Consider the following 22,541-nt stretch of genomic DNA (forward strand, 5'->3'; position numbering starts at 1 on the left):
GAATCAGTATCTGAATTTTATTTTGAAATACTTGCACTGCTCAAGGAGACTGCCCACTTTCTGTGAAGGGCGCATTGGCCTAGGAAGTGACATCAGCGCGTCCCGGCATCACTCCCCATCCAGCAACATGCAACACGGAAGCGGCGCTGTCCCCCGGGCAACACGTGTCGCCAACCGCGGGCTTCGCCTCAGAATTGAAGTGGGTCTGCACCATCTTGTGTCAGATGACTGAGGTGGCGATTCAGCCCATCTATATTGCACAGTTGATTAGCCCACTACAAGATCACATTAATTGGGCTTAACAATAAGCCACGGAATCATGAGTGGATAGAAGAACAGATTTGTGGACAAATTGAGGAAGGGTGTAAAAGCAATCAGATTTTACTGGGGAATTTTAACTTTCCCGATATTGACAGGGATTGCCGTAATGCTTAGAATGGGATGAATATGTGAACTGCATTCAAGAGTCTTTTCTAAAGCAGTGTGTAAATTCCTACTATGGAGGGGGCTGGAAAAACGAGGAATGGCAAATGATTGTACTGCCTATGGAGGAATCCTTGGGAAAGTGACCATACTTCAGTAAGCTTCATGCTAGCCATGAAGCCAGTCTTGAGTTAGGGTCCTAAACTAGGGCAAGGCAGATTTTGACAGTATAAAATAGGGCCTGGGAGAGAGGTAGATTGAAGAATAAATGGCATCTGATAAATGGGAGCAAGATGGTAAGATTTCAGTCATCATGTCCCTGAAAGAGTGAGAGGTAAAGACAGTAATTCTAGCAATCTCTGATTATGAAGGATATTCAGATTCATCAGACAACCGCATTTAATACAATAATACTTCTGAGGCTGATGGATAATCTATCGTCACTGGGACTCCAAACAGGAACTGGATTCTGGACTTCTTGACGTAAAGTCCACAATCTGTCATAATATCTTGAGATCAATGGGAGATATAGGAGGAAATAAAGAAAGAAGGAGAGTAAAACAGACATTGTATTATCTTGACAAGGAGGATTAAGAAGAATCCAAAACATTTTAACATTAGAAGCAATAGGTAGCAGAGAACCAGAGAGTTAATTTTTGGGTGGATCAAGAGGACATGGAGGCTGAAGAGTTAAGGCAAGGTTCACTGATATTATGGGGTTCATTTGTATTAAGAAAGTGGAAATGCTGAAGATAATAGAGCACATTTATCTTGAAAATCATCTCAGATACAAAGAGAAGCTAGGAAAGTGATTGGTGGGGGTCTGATAAAGATTTTTGTATCTTTGTTTCCCATAGTTGAGGTACCAGAAGATTTAAATGGGCAGAAGGAATAGTCTGGAAACTACAGACCAGTGAGTCTTATGTTAGTGGTAGGGAAGTTATCATACAAGATTCCGAGGGACAGGATTTATGTTCACTTGGACAGGCAGGAAATGACTCAGAAGCTAGTGTAGTTTTATGAAGGAGGTATCATGTCACACAGTCTGACAGAGATTTCTGAGGAGGCAACCAAGGAGATTGATGAAGGCAGCTTTGTAAATTGAATTTAGTGTGGCTTTTTACCAGGCCCCATGTGGTAGGTTGGTCAAGGCCCAGGAGATTTGAAGCATGTGAACTGGAACCAAAATTGGCTTAATGACAGGTGGTAGAGGGTAGTGGTGGATGGGTGTTTTCCCAACTGCGGGGACTGGTACTGGAACTGCTATTATTTGTTATCCACGTATATGATTTGTATAGGATATATGATCAGCAAGTTTTCAAAGGACATGAAAATTGGATAGCTGCTTGGGTCAAATGAAGCACAGAATATACAACTATCCAGCAGGATCAGGCCCTTTGGCTCATTTGTCTATGCTGAGCATAATGTCCAAATCAAAATAAAACTCTGCTGCTTGTTCCAGGCATCCACCACTCTCTGTGCAAAATATTTGCCCTGCTTATCTCCCATCTCCCCCTCACCTTAGATGCATGTCCTATAATGTGTGACATTTTACCATGGGGAAAAGGTTCCGACTGTCCATCCTCTCAATGCCTAAAATCCTCTATCAGGTCTCTGAGGAAACAATCCAAATTTCTCCTCATAACCCAGGCAACATCCTGGTAACCCTCTTGTGTCCCCTTTCTAAAGCCTCCACATCCTTCCTGCAATGAGACGACCAAAATTGCAAGCGCAGCTTGACCAACATTTTTTTGGTACCACATGACTTCCTTACTCTTTTCCTCAATGCCCTACACAAGCATGCCATAAGCTTTCTTTACAAAGCTATCCACTTGCATGGCCACCTTGAATGGACTTGGATTCTCCAGATTCCTCTGCACATCAATGCTTTTAAGAGTCCAGCCATTAACTGCGTACATGCCCCTTGCATTTAAATCAAAAAGGGGCAACACCTCAAATAGCAGCGAATTGTGACAGCTGACTGGGCTACAAGTGAACATTCTGACCAAAAAGTGTGGAGTGTTCTGTTTACGGGGTACACCACACGGTCTTTAAAGGTACAGGTAGACAGTGGAAACTGCTCCACCAGCATTTCAAATTCCAGCCCTAGAATTGAGTTGGCGGATGAAGCCCAAGTCACAGCTGCATCTGGTCTTTGCTTTCACTCTTCTTCATTTTACAGCTGCTACTTCCTTTAATAGATCCTGTCTTTTCCCAAATTTAATTTCCACTGTTCTATGCCTTACTACCTTACTGTTAATTCTTATAGAGAGGAAGTATACTTGTCTGCCTCAACATAAAGGCTATTTTTATGTTCTCTGATATTATTTTCTTTCATTTCACTTATTTATAGAGGCCTTAGCGCTTTTCTTGATTTTACCGACCAATATTTTTTCATGCACTTTTTGACTTCCTTTTGCACTTCACCCCTCCAACTTCCTTTTTCCTCTTTTAGTTTAACCCTCATTATTTGTAGAATTTTAATGCCGAAATCGGTTTCTGTCTTTTTGCTGAACTCTCACATTTGCCAAATTCCCATAATTCTTAAGCTGTCCATTATCAAAATGATAATGCAGCTTCAAGTCACACCCCACCCAAATATTTCAAGTACAAACATAGCTTCTGCTGACCTTTACAAGTAGCCAGTTATGGCTGATCACCAGCTAACTACCACTGAATAATAGTTAGTTTTAAATTTAGACATGCAGCATGGTAACAGGCCATTTCGGCCCACAAGTCTGTGCCTGTCCAATTTACACCCAAATAACCTACACTCCCAGTACGTTTCGAATGGTGGAAGGAAACCTGAGCCCCTGGGGAAAACCCACACAGGCACGGGAGAAAGTACAAACTCCTTACAGACAGCGTGGCATTTGAACCCTGGCCCTAATTGCTGGCGCTGTAAAGGCATTGCACTAACTGCTACACCAACCTTGCCACCCTAAGTGACTAATATTGTTAAAAAAACCCTGCAAATTATGGTTAAAGTTAAATACAAGGTTAAAGTTCTAAATGGAAAACCAAAATTTTAGATCAAGGTCATTCCCTTGTCTTTTTGTGCTTACCAAGCTCATAATCTTTATATTCTGTTCAAACTGAACTTAATTCAAGCTTCACATTGTGCAACTACTCTCAGCTAATTCAACAGTAATTTTCTCCTCATCATGCCAGAGAGGGATATTCACTGTTAATTGTGGTGTTCAATTCCACGTCTAATTCCTTGGGTCATGAAGCAATCCAAAGCCTGGACAACATTCAGGCATGGCCAAGTTACAATTGCTCTATCTTTGCCCTACAATGACCATTTCCAACAAGAGGAAGTCTAACCACTTTCCTTTAACATTCACTAACATTTCCATTGCCACATCCTCCATCATCAATAATTGAAGAGTCACCAGGACCAATTACATGAATAGCATAACTGCAAGAACAGTCAGATGATGAATATGCTGGAATGAATGATACCTGGCCTGGGAATGACCAATGCCAGGCACTCCAAGATGACCTGATTTCCTGGGCAACTCTCTGTACCAGTGCTTCTTGAGGTGATATAGTAATGATATCATCACCAGAAGATTAATTTGTTACTAGATCCGCTAGTATGACTGCAGTTATATTGCACACTGGAATAACAGCAACTAATAGCAGTTTGGCAAAGAAATTGTTCTGCTTTGTATGTGGTAACTTTGAAGATGCTGAAATCAAAGGGGAAGGGAGAGGGGCTCACAGTGTCAGAGATCTTGGCTCAATCTTGACCTCAGATGCTGTCTGTGTGGAACTCACAGGTTCTCCTCCCCGGGACAGCATGGGTTTCCGGTGGGTTATCTGGTTTCCTTCCATATCCCAGAGGTTTAGACTGGTAGGTTCAATGGGCCACTGTTACCTTCCCTTTGTCATAGAGATATAGACTCATTGAGTTGTACAACATAAAATCAGACCCTCATGCCCTTCTGTATAAATCCTACATGCCTACAGCAATTCCATATCTCTTTGTGTCCTGTTTATTGGTACTAGTTTTAGACACTTTCCAATGGGGAAACAAGACTGTGGATCTCTTAACTCTGTCATGTCACCTATCAGCCTCCATCACTACAGGGAAAATAAACCCAGTTTATCCAAACTTTCCTTATAACTCTTGCGCTCTGGTTCAGCTAACATCCTTGTGACACTTTCCTGCATCCTTTCACTTTGTCCAGTAAGGTGGTGACAATGTGGTGGAATCTGGGGGGAACCCGATGAGAGTGTGGAGAGCATTAGAAATAGATGGTGGATGAGTGCAACTGGATTGATGGTTGATATGGACTTGGTGGACTGAAGGGACTATTTTCATGCTGTACGATTCCGCTGTATCGATGATTTCTCAAATATAATCTAGATGGCATAATCCAATTTAAATAATCACAAATGTAGTTTTAAATATTAACCAGTGGTTGAATTGCTGATGGTCAAAAAAAGATAAAAACTTTATCTAATGAATTGTCTAATTTGAAGATATTGATCATACATGGTGTCATAGCAGAAACCTCAGTCATGTTATAATAAGGTTTGATCACTTGAAGCAAATTATTGCACGATAAGGATACATTACCTGGGATCCACGTTAGCTGTGGCTTCGTCGATGATAAGTATTTTACTTTTTCTAAGCACGGCTCGTGCAAGGCACACTAGTTGCCTTTGTCCAACGCTAAAATTCGAACCGGCTTCAGCTAGTTCTGTCATCAACTTATTTGGCAATTCTTCAACTACCTCCTTTAGTTGCACCTATGGAGAGAATCAAGCATAGGAACATGAGAAAACTTTAAAGAAGTTTTTCTTTAATGGAACCATTTCCAGTTGTCTATGGTTGAAACATGTTAAACATTTGCTCATTCAAAGTCTTTCGTTCTGGAGAAGTGGAATTCTTTTAAATTTTATTTTGATTTTGATTAGTCAAGAGGGTCACAAGCAATTCATGCTCTTCCATTTAAGCTCCTACCTCTTCCAATGCGTTCCACAGGGCCTCGTCAAGATGCTCATCAAAGGGATCGAGGTTCTTCCTCATTGTACCAGTAAATAAAACTGGGTCCTAATAACAAAAAAATGCAATTTTTTCTAATAATTATTAATTGGTTCATAAAATGTTCATTCATAGACAATAAAGACAATACCCAAGGGTAAAGGAATAGAAGATAATTTTATGCCAAATTAGAATGCAAAATTTTCTTTGGGTAATGGGACCAGCAGAAAATTAGTTTCAGTTTTGCTGCTTAGTCGTACACTATGAATAATAGTCTACAATTTAATTGTCAATTAGTTAGATGAAGCAAAATATTTATCATACTGTCATAGAATACATAAACAGACACGTGGGCCACCGAATCTATTTCAACTAAATACACAAAAATGCAGGAGGAACTCAGCAGATCACACAGTGTCATAGAAGGTGAAGATATAGAACCAACGTTTTGGGGCCTCAGCAAAAAGCAGGCAGGTGGGCCATGGACACTACATGACCTGCTGAGTTCCTCTAGCATGTTTCTGAATTTTTTACAATCACAGTATCTGCAGACATTTTTGTTTCATTCCATTTAGACTAAAACCATTTTATTCTCAGCTCATTTCCAGAGCTGGAAGGAACAACAACCAATGAAAATTAAAAAATAAATGCAATGCTGTAAATCTGAAATAAAAGCTAAGAAATGCTGGGACCACTCAGTATCTGTGCGAAGGAATATAATGCTAACAATTCAGGTCTGAGATCCTTCATAAGGATTGGGAAATAGAGATAGCAAAGAGAAGCCTGAGGGACAAGAAGACATAGGAGCAGGAATAGAATATTAAGCCCATTGAGTTTGTCCTGCATGATCCATTTTCCTACTGAACCCCACTGCCCAGCCTTCTCCCCATAACCTTGGACAGCCTGGCTAAGCAAGAACCTATCAATCTTTGCCTTAATTACACTCAATGGCTTGGCCTTCACAACTGCCCATGGCAACAATTTCCAAAGATTTACCACCCCTTGGTTGAAGAAATTCTCATGTGTCTCTGTTCTAAGCAGACTCACTGAGTCAGGAGACATCCACGGAGAGAAATGGTCAATAAGCATTTTGGGTCGGTCTCCATTCTAAACATTGATTGGCCTTTTCTCTTCAAAGAGAGAGAAAACAAGTCAGTTTGCAGTTGCAAAAAAGGCTGACAAAGGGATAGGTAAAAAAAAATGGAAATACATTGGATAGATTGAGATCTAATGGGTTAATGTGGCAGTTATAAGCTTAATTTGTTTCCTTCTCAATGTTACATATTGCTAATAGCAGGGCAGCAAGACATGCCCAGAAGGTCCAACAAGAGTAATGGAGAGAGAACAAACTGACCGAACATCACTGGTGGATGGCTAGCAGAAAGAGCTATTGCCAATTCACACAGAAATTAATAACGAGGGTCAAAGAATGACAAATAGAATTTAACTCTAACAAGTTCTCAGACCAGGACAGGACTTGCATAGTGAATGGTATGGCCCTGGAGATTGCTGTAGAACAGAGATGCCCAGGGGTACAGCTGTACAATTCCTTGAAATTGGCAACTCAAGTGGACAAGGTGGTGAAGAAGGTGCTTTTGCGATGGCCTTTATTGGGCAGGCAATAGAGTAAAGAGTTTGGGATCTTAAAATTTAGCTGTGCATTGGTGTGACCACAGAGTATGCAGAGCTAGTTGCTTAGCTATCAGAAGGACATCACTAATATGAAATGGTGCAGAGGAGATTCACTAGGAAGTTGCCAGGACTGGAAGGCTTGAGTTCTGGGGGAAGGTTGGATAGGTTGTGTCTTCATTCCCTCAAGAGAAGGAGGCTGAGGGGTGATTTTAGAGGTTTATAAAAATCATAAGGGGCATGGATAAATTGAATGCTCACAAACTATTTCCCAGGGTAGATGATTCTAGGGCATAGATTTATGGTGAGTGGGGAGAGATTTAAGAGGGACATGATGGGTAATGTTTTCACTCAGCTGGTGGTCTGTATCTGGAATGAAATGCCGAGGAAACTGTAGAAGTAGGCACAATTATGACATTCAAAAGACATTTGGACAGATTTATGGATAGGAAGAGCTGGGAGATTATGAAACCTAGATTGTTCTTGGCTGCAGATGACCACTTTGTTGCATTTTTTCCCTTGCCACGCTTTTGTTCTTAAAATAAATACTGTACAGGTATCTCCCGCTTTTCAAAAGTTCGCCTTTATGTCACTTCGCTTTCACAAAAGACCTCCATTATTACCTGTTTTCACTAACTGAAAGAAATCTGAAGAGGATTTTCACTGTTATGAAAAAAAGGTGAAAAGTGAAAATAGTGTTTGTTTTGCAGTGAGCCATTCTATAGGTTCGTTGTCTTCCTGATTCTGGTAAGTGAAGCTACACTGTACATATATTATTTCTACTTTATATAGGTTGTGTATTTATCATATCATTCCTGCTTTTACTATATGTTAGTGTTATTTTAGGTTTTATGTATTATTTGGTAGGTTATTTTTTTGGGGTCTGAGAATGCTCAAAACTTTTTCCCATATAAAATTATGGTAATTGCTTCTTAGCTTGACAACATTTTGGCTTACGAAAGGTTTCATAGGAATGCACTAATTTTGGACAGTGGGGGAAACCTGTAATTTCAATGATGCTTATTTGCTTATGTACGTGACATTGCACTTCAAAAAAAGCAATTCATTTTGCAAAACCAGATTCTGGGCCATTCTGACTCATCACTATCAGATGTGTTAATGTAAAAGTCGAGTACTTAGTTTTATTGTAAATCTACCAGCTAAATGCGGATGTTCTGATGATATAACATTTAACAGTAGGGTGAACACTGACAAAAAGGTGATTTTATTCTGTGTAAGAGTTAAAATAATTCCAGTTCTGAAAGTATCTTGCACTCTATCAAACACATCCCCATTAGACTAATGATTCGGAATACATTTATTTCATGTTATCTCATACTGTACCTGAGGAATGATGGACATGCTATTTCGCAGATCATGTAAACCCAGATCTGAGGTCACAATCCCATCAATTGTGATCTTTCCTTCTGGTTCGGCGAGGCGAAACAAGGCTGAGATTAGGGAACTCTTTCCAGCACCTGTCCTTCCAACTAATCCAACCTGCAACCAGCCAACTTCAATTATTCATCATTACACATGAAACAAGTATGTTGAAAGTTTGTCGTATATACAAGGGCAATCTATAGATTCACTGAAATTATTTATTGTTGCAGCCACAAGTTACGTAAAATACACTAGAAACAATAGTGCAATTAAGTAACCACAAGATGCCAATATAGAAAAATAATAATAAATATAAAAGGATAGTTACAGCAACTAGTTACAGATGCTGTTCGTGCAAGAAATAAGCAATGATTTAATAATGCAGTAGATCTTTTGGTAATTACAGAGTAGATGATGTATAAGTTAAAGAGCCTGATAGCTATTGGATAAAAACTACTCCTGAAATCATAGGCATCATTCTTCAGGCCTCTCTGCCTTCTGGCGAAGAAAGAAGAGAGAAAGTGCAACGCCTTTACAGTGCCAGCGATCAGGACCTGGGTTCAAATCCCGCACTCTCTGTGAGGAGTTTGTTCGTTCTCTCCCCATGTCTGCGTGGGTTTTCCCCAGGGGCTCTGGTTTCCTCCCACCGTTCAAAACATACCAGGGATGTAGGTTAATTGGATGGAGATTGGGTGGCATGAATTGTGGGCCAAAATGGCCTGTTACTGTGCTGTATTACTATATTTAAAAATGTAAAAGTTTGTAGAGGTCCTTTATGCTGTTAGCTACCTTCTTGAGGCAGCAACTCACATAAACCTTCAATGGATAGTGTTAATAGTAATATTTACATTAAGCTTTATTTCTTATAAATATGGTTTTGGAACAGGGTTACACACAGGTCACATGTTTGCAAAAACATCACTGCACTCAGAGCAAAGTGTCAGTTTGGAGTCGCAGCGTCTAGAACACACATGTCAAACTCTGGCCCGCGGGCCAAATTTGGCCCACAATATAATTATATTTGGCCCGCAAGATCATTTCAAAAATGTATTAGAGGTGGCCTGCTGGCCGCCGCGCCAGTATAGCGCATGCACAGTAATACAACAAATCCCAGCCTGCTAATCGCCCCCACCTCCTGTTTACGTTGCAGGGTCTCACCGTGGACTCTGGTTTTGGGGCCCAGCCGATGTCAGGGGAAGCCAAGGCCGCATCCCAGCGCCCGGAACCGGAGGCCTCGGGCTTGACCTCACCAGGACCGTTGCCCACTCCCCCTCCCTGCCGCAGGGCGACCCGCGACTCACGGTGACGGGGCCGCTGATTCCCCGAGATGCCTCCCTGCAGCGAGAGCCGATGCCCCCGCACTGTCGTTGTCCAACCCGATCGGCCACAAACCCCGCCCTCCCGCACACAGGTCTGAGTAAGTATTATGAACTTTAATCTCAGGATAAAACGATCTTCCAATAGTTTCATGTCACAGTGATAAATATATTCCTGGTTAAAAATGGTCCTGCACCTGGATACAAGCTCATTAGGCATAAAACTTGAAAAGTGTGTAAATCAAAGGATATCTGTACCAATGGAAAAAGGGCATGGCAAATAACCCTGCTAGAGTTCATGCCCACAATCAGTCAACCATTTGATTGTTTCAGGAATCATGTTATTCTCCCACATTCTCAATAGCCCTCAGATTTTACCATTCGACAGCACACTAGCAACATTTGACAAATCCTCTATAGAGAAATATTATTTATTGAATATTTTATTTCTCATTTGTTAATGCTTCTGGAAAGAGTTTATCCAAAACTATTATTAAACATTTATTTTAATAAGAAAATGTTTAACATTACATATGTTGAAAGAAGAGAAAACATGCAGATGTTGTTGAAAATTTTCAATAAATATTTAGTTCGGCCCTCGACTTAGTCCAAGTTTTTAATTTTGGCCCTCCGTGAATTTGAGTTTGACACCCCTGGTCTAGAAGAACAATACCATGATGGAACAGAAGTGTTCTTAATTGAAACTCAAGTACCAGGTGGGGTTCTTGAAAACACTTTAGGCCTCTCGAACAAGAAAAATTAAACTCAGAGCCATTTGAGTGATATACTTAAGACTCTTGAAACAGAAGTGAGGTCATTTTTCAAAGTCCTGATGTCTAAAAGCCAGAGTTAGAACATCACATTGTTTACAAGAAACTGGGGTTGGCAACTGTGTAAAATTCCAATAACTGATCATGTTTTCCCAGGAATTAAGACTGACCTAATCATAATTTCATAGGATTTTAAGGGTATACATATCCGAAGGCAGAGGCATCTTTAAACCAAAAGAGGCATCTTTAAACCAGAAGAGGACTAAAGAAGTTGAGAAGTCAAGACCCAATGGCACACAGGGATAAAACAGTAATCTCTAGAAAGAGCAGAAGATACTCGTCTGTACTATATTATCCTTATCCTAGGAGATATCCTGGCACACAGGGGTAAAACAGTAATCTCTAGAAAGAGAGGGAGATACTGGTCTACTATATCACAGTAGCCGGAACACCAGTGTGTTGAATTACCGAAGCCAGAATAGGAGGAGGAGAGTCCCTGTGGGGAGGAGGAGAGTCCCTGTGGGGCACACCCTGTTCGACCTTTGTGAAACCAAGGGTTGAATTCTGACTGTCTCTTTTTGTTATTAGAAGGCAGCCTCATCGAGCGAAGAAACTCCAGAACTCTTAAGAAGCTAAGAGGGAGTTAAAGATCAACTGTGTGAGAGTTTAAGAAGAAATCTCTTCCTGGGAAAATAGCTCAACAAGATTTGTGAGTGGGAACAGTTGAAGGACTGAATCAGTGTTAACAAACACTTCATTACTGCTTTAAGCAAAAATTCAAAAGAACCTGACGTTTCGTAATCACTTCTGAACTATAATATACCTTCAAGTTCAGCACAACTTTAAAATAACTTTTCAGACTTAAGTTTAAATTGAAATAGTTGGCCTTTAATACACACACAAACACATTTATACAATTACATTTGCGCATAGTGGGGTTTAAGCTTAGAGTTAAGTGAGAACTATAATGTGATTAATATTTTAATAAAAAAACATTATTTTGAATTTACCACTGTCTGTTGAATCTTCCTTTGCTGTTCTTGTGTTAGTACTAACGGGGGTCGGTTAGTTCGTAACAGATGGGAGGTCAGAACCACTGATGGACTTGGCTTGGTTTTCTTCTTTCTGCAGCCTTTTGCATTCCTGGGCACTCGTGTTTCCAAACCAGGCTATGATGCAATCAGGCAGCATACTTTCCATGTGCAGAAGGGTTAAAATCAATGACATGCCAAATCTCCTCAGCTTCTTAGAAAGTTAGTTGCCTCGGTGTGCTGGTTCAAGAAGAGGCCTTCTGATATGTAGACCAAGGAACATGAAGGTACCATCCCTTTTTTAAACCTTCAATGAAGACAGATGTGTGGTTTCTCATCCTCCTCTTCTTAAAGTCCATAATAAGCTTTTTTGCATGGTTGGCACTGAGAGCGAGAATGTTCTTCTGGCACCACACAACCAGATTCTGATCTCCATTGTGTATTCTGCCTCATCATTGCCTGTTATTTACCCAAGAACGGTGATGTCATCAGGTAATTTATAAGTTGAGCTGATGGTGAACTTGGCTATGCAATCATGAGTCAACTCTAGAAGGAAATAGAGCAGGGGAGCAGTACTAGAAGTAGGCACATTTCTGTATTGAAAAATTTTGAAGAGTTAAAAAAAATGTGATGTGACACTGTGGAGAGCATTCTGACTAGTTGCATCACTTTCTGATATGGAGGTACCAATGCACAGGACAGGAACGACAGTTGTAAACTCAGCCAGCATCATTAAGAGGATTTGTTTTCCCTCCATTGATGACATCTTTAAGAGGTGGTGCCTCAAAAAAAGCAGCTTCCATCATCAAGGACCCTCACCACCCAGGCCAAGTCCTTTCTCAATCCCACCATCAGGAGGAGGGAGAGAAGCCTGAACACACAGTCAACATCACAAAAACAGCTTCTTCCCCTCCGCCATCAGATTTCTGAACGGGCAATGTACCTATGGACACTACTTGTTTATTGTTCTAAAATCTTGTATTCACATAATTGTAATTTTATAGTAATTTTTTATTTTATTCTGCACCACACTGCAGCCGCAAACAACAAATTTCCTGACACATTCATGACAATTAACCTGATTCTGCTTATATAGCTTTTCCTCCCTTGGGAGCTGCAGAATATGCTGAGTTTCTCCACCACATTAGGCATTTGTTTGTGAGTACTCAGGTATGTTTAATTGCTTCATTGGTGCAGGGTATAACAGAACTAGGCTTTTGACCACCTTTCGAGGAAGCAGTTTCCCTTTTTCAAAATGAGGAACAGAGATGTGCCAATGAAAGTCGAAGAAGTCACTTTGAGGCTAAAAAACAAGAATAAAACAACAGGAGGCTTAGTCCAAACACAGAATTACCAAAATCAGCTGTTTGGAGCATCATTAAGAAGAAAGAGCATACTGGTGAGCTCAATTATCGCAAAGGGACTGTTAGGCCAAGGAAGACCCCCCACTGCTGATGACAGGAAAATTCTCATTAAAATGAAGAAAAATCCCCCAACGCCTGGATGACAGATCAGAAACACTCTTCAGGAGGCAGGTGTGGATGTGTCAAAGACTATTGACTGTAGAAGATGTCATGACCAGGAATACAGAGGCTACACTGCAAGATGCAAATGACTAGTTAACCACAGAAACCGGACGGCCAGTTTACAGTTTGCCAAGAAATATTCAAATTAATCTGCAGAATTTTGGAAAAAGATCTTGTGGACTGATGAGACCAAGATTAACCTGTATCAGAGTGATGGCAAGAGCAAAGTGTGGAGGTGTAAAGGAACTGCCCAGGATCCAAACCATACTACCTCATCTATGAAACATGATGGTGGGGGTGTTATGGTCTGGGCATGTCTGGCTGCCACAGGTTCTGGAGCACTTATCTTCATTGATGATGTAACTTTTGCAGTAGCAAAATGTATTCTGAGGTGCATGGAAACATCTTATCTGCTCAAGTTCTAGCAAATGCCTCCAACCCATTGGATGGCATGTCATCCCACAGCAAGCCATTGATCCCAAACATACTCCTAAAGCATCAAAGGAGGTTTTCAAAGCTGAAAACTGGAAAATTCTTGAATGACCCAGTCAGTCAACCTATCTAAATCCAATTGAGTTTGCCTTTCATAAACTGAAGAGAAAACAAGGGGACAAGCCACTGTAACAAGTGGGAGCTGAAGATGGCTGCAGCAGAGGCCTGGCAGAGCATCACCAGAGTAGATACTTAGAACATGGTGATGTCTATGAATCATGGACTTCAAGCAGTCAATACATGCAAAGGATATGCAACAAAGTACCAAACATGACTACTTTAATATACATACTATTGCTATGTTCCAACTAATATGATGCCCTGAGATGAGGGGATTATGTATAAAAAAAGCTGTAATTTTTACATGGTCAAAGCAAAAGGTATACAAATAAATGAATAAAATCTGGAATTTGCACTTTAATTAATTTAGACAAAGCAACTGAATGTATCGACTGAAGTTAGCTTGCAATAAAAGTTCTGTGTTGTGAAGAGGTCAAGGTGCCTGAAATGTCGCCTCAGTTGGACAGGTACCTAGATAGGAAAGGAGAAGAGGGATTTGGGCTAAATGTTGGAAAAATAAGTTTGCATGGAAAGTCATCACAGTTGGCATGGAAGAGTTGGGCTAGAATTAGTTTCCATGTTGTATTATTCTAGGGACCTTTTCTGATGTGATGCAATTTATAAGATAGAATGAAAACTTAATGTCATTGATAGGGTCAGACAATAATTGCTCATAATTTTTTAAAGCACCACACATCAACAAAAGTCAAATTTCTGTCTTGTATATTTTCTCTGTACATATTTATTTTCATGGTAATGTAGTGACTCACCAGAGGCTTAATTGAACCAGCTCGGGAGGTTCTGAGTGACATCATGATGTCACAATGCGATGATGTCATTTGGAACATGTGGGGTTTTAAAAAGCTGTGTGTGATGGTTTGAGAAAATGACTTTTACTGAACTTCAACTCGACTCCGTCTGATCATTTTCTCATTCTTCATTTCGCACTGCGACACAGTTGCTACATTGGTGACCCTGATGGCCCCAAATGGATTTTGGACCCAACGTGGACAATGCAGTGGTTTCGCTCAAACTGCCTTTCTTTTGGTTTGGGCAGGCTGAGGCGCAGTTCCATATTCGGAAGATAGAAGTGGATGCCACTATGCACTAGCACATGGTAATTGACCTCGACCAGGACATGGCCGGTCGAGTGGTGGATTTCCTTCAGGACCCACCAGCTCTCGACAAGTATGAAACCTTAAAAGCCCTCCTTCTCCAGATTTACAGTCTCACGAAGCGAACGAGCTGCACGGCTCCTCCATATCGACGGCCTTGGGGAATGCACCCCTTTGGAGTTAAATAACGACATGTTGGCACTGGCAGATGGCCATAGGCCTTGCTTGCTCTTTGAGCAGATGTTTTTAGAACATATGCCAGAAGACATCCACCTCATGTTGGCTGACGAGGACTTTCATAACTCTTGAAGAGTGGCCGCCCATGCAGACATTCTGTGGTGCGAGAAACAGCAAGGCACACAGAAATTAATGCCGCATTACACCCAAAGACCCAGGCTCCACAAGTACCGGCCACGAGGGTGCACGTTCCCCCGGGAAAGTATGACTCCGTGACAATGGCTATGGTGGCTGGCCACCATAACAGCCTACTCTATGTCTGGGTTGCACTCTCCCAACACACATTTCTAGTTTATGCAGGTGTGGAGGTTAGTGTCCTTCCTCCTTTGGGCTTTGACACCCATACCAGGAGCATGGGTCTGCCGCTCACTCCGGTGAATGTACGACACATGGGCTATACCCCTGAAATTCGGCAACAATAAGTTTACATGGAAGTTCATTCTTGCTGCTGTGTCCTGGCCGTTGCTGGGTGCCAACTTCCTCAGAGCCCACTCACTGAAGGTGGGTGGCGATTGGTGAACACCACAATGATCCAGACTTTTCGCCTTGGAAAAACGAAACTAACCGCCCCACACCTAGACACTATGGAGTACATTAACAATGAATTTGAAAAATTTCTTGTTGAGTCTCCGGACATTGTCACTCACAGTTCTACACTGCCACACCCATACATAGTGTTGCAACCACATCCTCACCCAAGGACCTCCTCCACACACCTGAGCCTGATGCCTGCCACCTGACAAGTTGCAGCTTGCAAAACAAGAGTTCCACAAAAAGGAGGATCTTGAAATCATACTCAGGTCTGATAGCCCATGGGCTTCCCCAGCACATATGGTGCACAAACCCACGGGAGGTTGGAGACCTTGCGGGGATTACAGGGGTCTCAACGACGCTACCACTGCGGACCGCTACCCTGTGCCCCATATATACAGGACTTTACAGCTAATCTTCATGGTGCAAGGATATTTTCTAAAGTTGACTTAGTGCCTGGGTACCTGTAAATCCTAAAGATTTATCCAAGACCGCCGTCATAACACCATTTAGCCTTTTCCAATTTTTGAGAAGGCCTTTTGGATTCAAAAATGCTGCACAAACATTCCAGCAACTATTGGATGCAAAGGGTCATGGCATGGACTTCCTTTTCATATACTTGGATGACCTACTCATCATCAGCCACTCTCACAAAGAGACCTGTAACATTTGCCACCACCTACAGGAGTTCAAGCTAACTCTGAACACTACCAAGTGCAAATATGGGCAGTCCTCCATCGAGTTCTTGTGCCAGCAGATCAGTAACCAGGGTGTCTTTCCACTCCCTAGCAAGTTGGGAGCCATCCTCAAATTCATGAAGCCTAATACCATCAAAGGACTCCATGAATTTGTGTGGATGGTCAATTTCTTTCGCTGCTTTCTACCCTCTGCAGCTCATATTATGAAACCCTTCTTTGATCTCTAGTGGACAAAGGAGACGATGGTAGCATTCCAGCAGACCAAAGACTCCCTAGCGAAGGCAACATTGCTGGTCCATCCACAAATTGATGCACCAATCGGCTTGACGATAGACGCATCCAACATGGCAGTAGGCAGGGTTTTGGAATAATATACTAATGGACAATGGAAGCATCAAGCATATTTTAGTAGGCACCTCCGCTCTCCGGAAATGAAATACAGCATATTTGATAGAGAACTGCTGGCATTGTACCTAGCGGTCAGACACTTCCGCTATATTTTTAAAGGCAGTTTTTACTGACCTCAAACAGCTAATGTTCACCTTCAAGAAGGCATCAGATCCCTGGTCAGCTCGCCAGCAATGCCGCCTTTCTTTCGTATCTGAGTTTTCAACCAGGATTAAACATATCTCCGGTAAGAGTAATGTGGTGTCTGATGCACTGTCCCACTCCTTCATTCAAGCAGTACATGCCCTCTCTCCAGGTGTAACTACATGGCGCTCACCAAAGCTCAGCGCCAGGACAATGAACTCTCGGCTTATAGAACTGCTGTCATGAGCCTGCAACTCGAGGATGTAGCCTTTGGGCTTCAAGGTACCACTCTCCTGTGTGACGTTGCCACAGGTCAGCCTCACCCTATTGTCCCTGCTGCGTGGAGACGTTGCACTTTCGATGCCATTCATGGACTGTCCCACCCTTCCATTCAAGCGACAGTCCGGCTGATAAGTGACGTTTGTATTGCATGGACACAAAAAGCATGTCACGTACTTGGCAAAGATGTGCATGGACAGCCAATCTGGAAAAATTTGAAGGCACCGTTTTAGCCTTTCCAGCCACCGCAGTGCAGATTTGACCATGTGTATGTCGACATTGTCAGCCTGCTTCAACAATCTAGAAACTTGTTAACGGTCATCGATAGATTTACTAGGCGCTCAGAGACAGTTCCTATGATGGACTCATTGACTGATTCATGCGCCAGAGCTTTTATTTCTGCCTGGATATCTCAGTTCGGCCTACCCACGCATGTCATCTCTAACATAAGTCCACAGTTTACCTCCACACTCTGGGACATTTTGTCGGAACTGCTGGGAATGGAGCTCCACTACATGACAGCCTACCACCCGCAGTTGAATGGCCTTGTGGAGAGGTTCTGTAGGCACATGAGGCTGCCATGATGGCTTGCCTCCAGACGAGCTGCCCTGGATCCTCCTGGGAATAAGAACGCCACCCAAGGAGGATCTCAACTCCTCATTGGCAGAGTTGGTTGATGGAGTCCTGCGCATTGTACCTGGGGAGTTCGTGCCCATAGCACACGGTCAGGAAGTGCCACTGACTGAAGTCTTAGGCAGACTGTGGGAGCGGCTTGGAAAATTGGCCCCAGTTCCCACGTCAAGGCATGGAATAATGACATCCATCTTCCTGTGAGAAATACATTCCCAAAGGAACTTCAGGACTGTGTGCTTATGCATAGAGGTGCACACGGGCCAACTTTACAGAGGCTGTATGAGGGCCCCTTCAGAGTGCTACAAAACAATTGTAGAGCTTGTGAACAGGACATTGGGGGACATGCAGAAACATTCCTGATTGACTAACTGAAGCTCATCTTGACCTTGATCGGCTCTTGCCACAACCCCCAATGCGAAGGCGCGGACGACTTCCCAAAAGCGATGGACAGTAATGACACCAGAGGTTTAGCCTCCTATCGCCATGTAGCGACTCATTGGTGGCTTAATTGAACCAGCTCAGGAGGTTCTGAGTGACGTCATGATGTCACAATGCAATGACTTCATTTGGAACGTGTGGGGTTTTAAAAAGCTGCGTGTGACTGTTTGAGAAAATGACTTTTACTGAACCGACTCGACTCCGTCTGATCCTTTTCTCGTACTTCACTTTGCACTGCGACACAGTTGCTACAGTAATAAACATTTAATTATTATAAAATGGCGAAATTCTAATTCTAATTCCACAAATAACAGATGTCAAGTTATTAATACTGTACCCTATTGCTACCCTTTTGCTGACCTTTTCTTTTGTTCTGATTGTTAGATTCAGGTCTTTAAGGACAGGGTCACAATCAGGGCTGTAGGCAAAGTTGACATCTTCAAAAGTCACAGTGCCATGGTTTGGCCAATCACTGGGTGGGGGCTTGTAGGATTCCCATGATGCCTCGCTTTCAAGTTGAGTATAATCCAGTACTCTTTCCACTGAGGTCATCTACAAGGACAAGACAACATTTAAAAGTACCATGGGGAATATAGCAAAAACACAAAGCTGGAGAAACTCAGCAGGTCAAACAATGTTCTTTATATAACAATGATAAAAATACATAACCGATGTTTCAGGCTTGAGGCCTTTATCTAGGTATGGAAAAATGATGACAGGCATCGAAATAAAAGGGTAAATAAAAGAGAAATATAGCACTATGGTTGGTTGACACTTCTTTTCACACAAGACAAGTAAAATATCAAGTAAAATTACATGATAAAATGGTGGTTTTCACAAATGTTTATCCTCCTAATGTTGATGATCTGAGGTTCTTAAAAATATTTTATACTTCTTTGCCGGATTTAAGCTTAGGTGGGGATTTCAACTGTTGGTTAGACCCTATCTTAAATTATTCATTTTCTAACCCAGCCACATTAAACAAATGCATTATTTTCTATAGGATTATGGCATTTCAGATGTCTGGTGTATTTTTTTTTAAAATCCTAGAGTATTCTTTCTTTTCCCACATTGATCACACTTATTCACATATTGATTTAAAAAAATTAATAATCTATTAATTCCATTAATTAATTCTTGTGAATATCATAGTATTGGAATATCTGATCATGCCCATGTTACATTATCATTGACTTTTCCTAATTTTCCTCAAGATAAAAGACACTGGCACTTTCATTCAGGACTTTGTTACATTTATGTTTTTTATTTGATACTAATGTCTCTTTGGAGACTTCTAGCTTAGTTATATGTGATATTTTGAAGGCTTTTCTTAGGGGGAAAATCATTTTGTATACTGTTAATAAAAAAGGAAGACTAATTAAGAAAGATCTGATCTAATTAAACAAATTAAAAAGATCAACAATACACTCAAACTAAAAATTCAGATTTATACAAAAAAACCCAAATTGAACTTAAAACAAAATTTGATCTTCTCAACATATCCAGTCGAATGCCAACTTTTGAAATTTAGAAGTCAATTTTATATTCATGGTGATAAATCTGGTAAGTTTTTGACAACTAATTAAGAGGATTTGGTGCTAAGCAGGATATTATTCATAAAGGTAATGGTATTGTGACCTCAGATAATTATGAGATAAATGAAACATTTAAAAGATTCTATTCCAAACTATACTCTTCTGAATGCACGAATGACAATAATTTGATGAAGAATTTTCTAGACTGATTGAGTATCCCCAAGGTTTCTTCAGGTAGTCAAGTTAGAGTGGATTAATCTATCTCACAAGAGGAAATAATGATTGCTTTTCTTCATTACACTCTGGAAAGGCCCCAGGATCTGATAGATTTCTTGTGGAATTTTTCAAATTATTTTCTCAATTGCTTTCTCCTTACTTGATTGCAGTGTTTACAGATTAATTCCTTTTAACAGGGTAAACTTCCAGATTAATTTAGTGAGGCTTGCATATCTTCAATTGTGAAAAAGGTAAAGATCTTATAGATCAATTTCTTTAATAAATGTTCATGCTAATATTTTAGCTAATATGATGGAAAACATTCTACCACCAGTTATTTCTGAAGATCAGATGGGGTTTATTAAAAACCAATATTCCTATTTTAATACATGTCGCTTAATAAATTTGCCCTCCATGAAAACTCCTGAGTGTATTCTTTCATTAGATGCAGAAAAAGCTTTTGATCAAATAGAATGGCATATTTGTTTACAACTCTTGAAAATTTTAATTTTGGTTCTGATTTTATTACATTCATTAAATTATTGCATTCACATCCATTCGCCACAATTCTTACTAATTTATCACAATCTCAGCACCTGGCACTCAGCAAGGATGCCCATTAAGTCTTTTATTATTTTATCTGGTGATTGAACCATTAGCAATTGCTTTTTGTGAGTGCAAAGACATCTTGGGGATATGGAGGAAAGAAATTGAACATAAAGTCTCCCTTTAAGCAGATGATTGCTTACTTTTCATTTCAGATCCAGTTGCCTCCCTCCCCCACATGGTGTCATTACTTTCACAATTCAGTCAATTTTCAGGATATAAATTGAATTTGCATAAAAGTGAACTCCTTTTGTTGAATTCTTCTATATTAAAGTATAATGGTTTTCCTTTTAAGATAGTTAAAAATCAATTTACCTATCTTGGTATTACAATTACAAAGAATCATAAACATCTTTTTAAGGAGAATTATCTTGCTATGATTAAACAAGTGAAGCATTCTCCGACTCAGAGGTCACCTATGTCTACAACTTTAGTTGGCTGTATAAATTCTATTAAAATCAATATTTTACCTAAATTTTTATGTCTTTTTCAATCTGTTCTAATTTTTGTTCCTAAATCTTTTTTTGACTTATTTGATTCAGCTATATTGTCTTACATATGGAAGGGTAAGCACCCTCACCTTAATAAAGTTCTTCTACAGAGATCTAAGAGAGATGGTGGTATGGCTCTGCCTAACTTTAGATTTTATTACTGGGCAGTCAATATACGTCTTATATTTTGGTCTTTTTTTTTTCATAATAATTCTGACTGCCCATTATGGGTATCAGTGGAGCTGCATTTCCCTCCAACTTTTTTTCAATTTAGCATTTCTCGGCTCTTCACTTCCACTTTCAACTAAGTTTATAGATAATCCCATTGTTAAACATTGTTTGAGAATTTGGGCACAGTTTAGAAAACTTTTTGCATTTCATAATTTCTCTCTTTCAAGCCTTATCATATCTAATCACTTTTTTCAACCTTTTTTTGCATGATGCTATTTTTTAGAAATGGTATAGAAAAGATATTCAAAGTTTTAAGGATCTGTTCATTAATGGATATTTTGCATCATTTGAGCAGCGTTCTGCAAAATTTAACCTGCCCAAATCTCAATTTTTAAATTTTTTTTTGCAAATCCAACATTTTCTTGAATCACAGTTTTCTGATTTTCTAAGAGAGTCTGGATCAAATTTTGTAGATGAGGTTTTTAGTTTAATGCCTTCTGTTAAAGGTTTAATATCTACTATTTAAGAGAAATTGTTATGTTTAAAACAGACTTCACTAGTTAAAATTAAAAATGCTTGGGAACAGGATTTAAAATTGACTATATCGGGTATGGATTGGGACACAATTCTTAAGTTTGTTAATAGCTCTTCATTATGTGCGCTCGTCATTGTTTATTACAATTTAAGGTGGCACACAGAGCACATATGTCTCAGATTAATCAGTCTCGTTTATTCTCTGATACAAGTCCCTATTGTGACAGGTTTAATAGCAGAGAAGCATTATTAATTCATATGTACTGGACTTGTCCTAGTCTAGAAAAATACTGGAGAGACATTTTCTGCACTTTGTCAACAATGTTTAACATGAATTTAGTATCAAATCCTTTGGTGTCCCCTCTTTGGAACAATGGGAGGGAATGAATCTTCTTTGCCACCAGTTCAGAGTCATGCCAGGTCTTTTGGCAAGATGTGCAATGTTACTTAAATGGAATGATGCTTCCCCACCTACTCATGATCAATGGTTGTGTGATATCATGTCTTGTTTGAATATGGAAAAGATTTGTTAGTCAGTTAATAATTCAGATGCAAGATTTCAGACACGTGGGGATCATTTATGACTCACTTTCTTATTTTATAATTTCACTTCAATGAAATTGAATTGTCTGACTAGTATCTTTTCCATGATCTTTTTCACTTTTTTTTCTCTCCCTTCATTTTTCCATTAATGTTAATCATATATAGCATCTGGCAATGCTGTTAGGGAGGGGTTTGGAGTTTTTTCCTTTTTGTTTTGTCTCTCCTCTTTTATTTTCTTTTTTCCCTCTTTTTTTCTCTTTTTTATTTCCTTTTATTCAATTATGTTTTCTTTTTTAAAAAAAAATATTATTTGGACAATGAATTATGGATCTATTTTACAATTTATACTTTCCTTTG

General features: G+C 40.2%; 1 protein-coding gene across 6 annotated transcripts in view; it reads right to left on the reverse strand.

Moving 5' to 3' along the window:
• The window catches only part of abcc4 (ATP binding cassette subfamily C member 4 (PEL blood group)), a 394,241-nt gene that overhangs the window by 26,988 nt on the left and 344,712 nt on the right, over positions 1-22,541 (reverse strand). For 4 of the 6 annotated variants that reach the window (XR_011341954.1, XM_069890346.1, XM_069890349.1 and 1 more), the window contains 4 exons: positions 18,449-18,640; positions 8,393-8,548; positions 5,399-5,488; positions 5,012-5,184 (listed from right to left, as the gene is read on the reverse strand). Coding sequence is in view for 5 of the 6 variants with exons in the window: in XM_069890346.1 (XP_069746447.1) it covers positions 5,012-5,184; positions 5,399-5,488; positions 8,393-8,548; positions 18,449-18,640 (611 nt within the window). In the remaining variant the exon portion in view is untranslated. Of the gene's footprint in view, positions 1-5,011; positions 5,185-5,398; positions 5,489-8,392; positions 8,549-12,529; positions 12,852-17,040; positions 17,223-18,448; positions 18,641-22,541 lie in introns of those variants that run through there. The other 2 variants (XM_069890350.1, XM_069890351.1) reach the window with 2 other exon arrangements.

This window comes from Narcine bancroftii, chromosome 7 (assembly GCF_036971445.1).
Source record: "Narcine bancroftii isolate sNarBan1 chromosome 7, sNarBan1.hap1, whole genome shotgun sequence".
NCBI lineage: Eukaryota > Metazoa > Chordata > Chondrichthyes > Torpediniformes > Narcinidae > Narcine > Narcine bancroftii.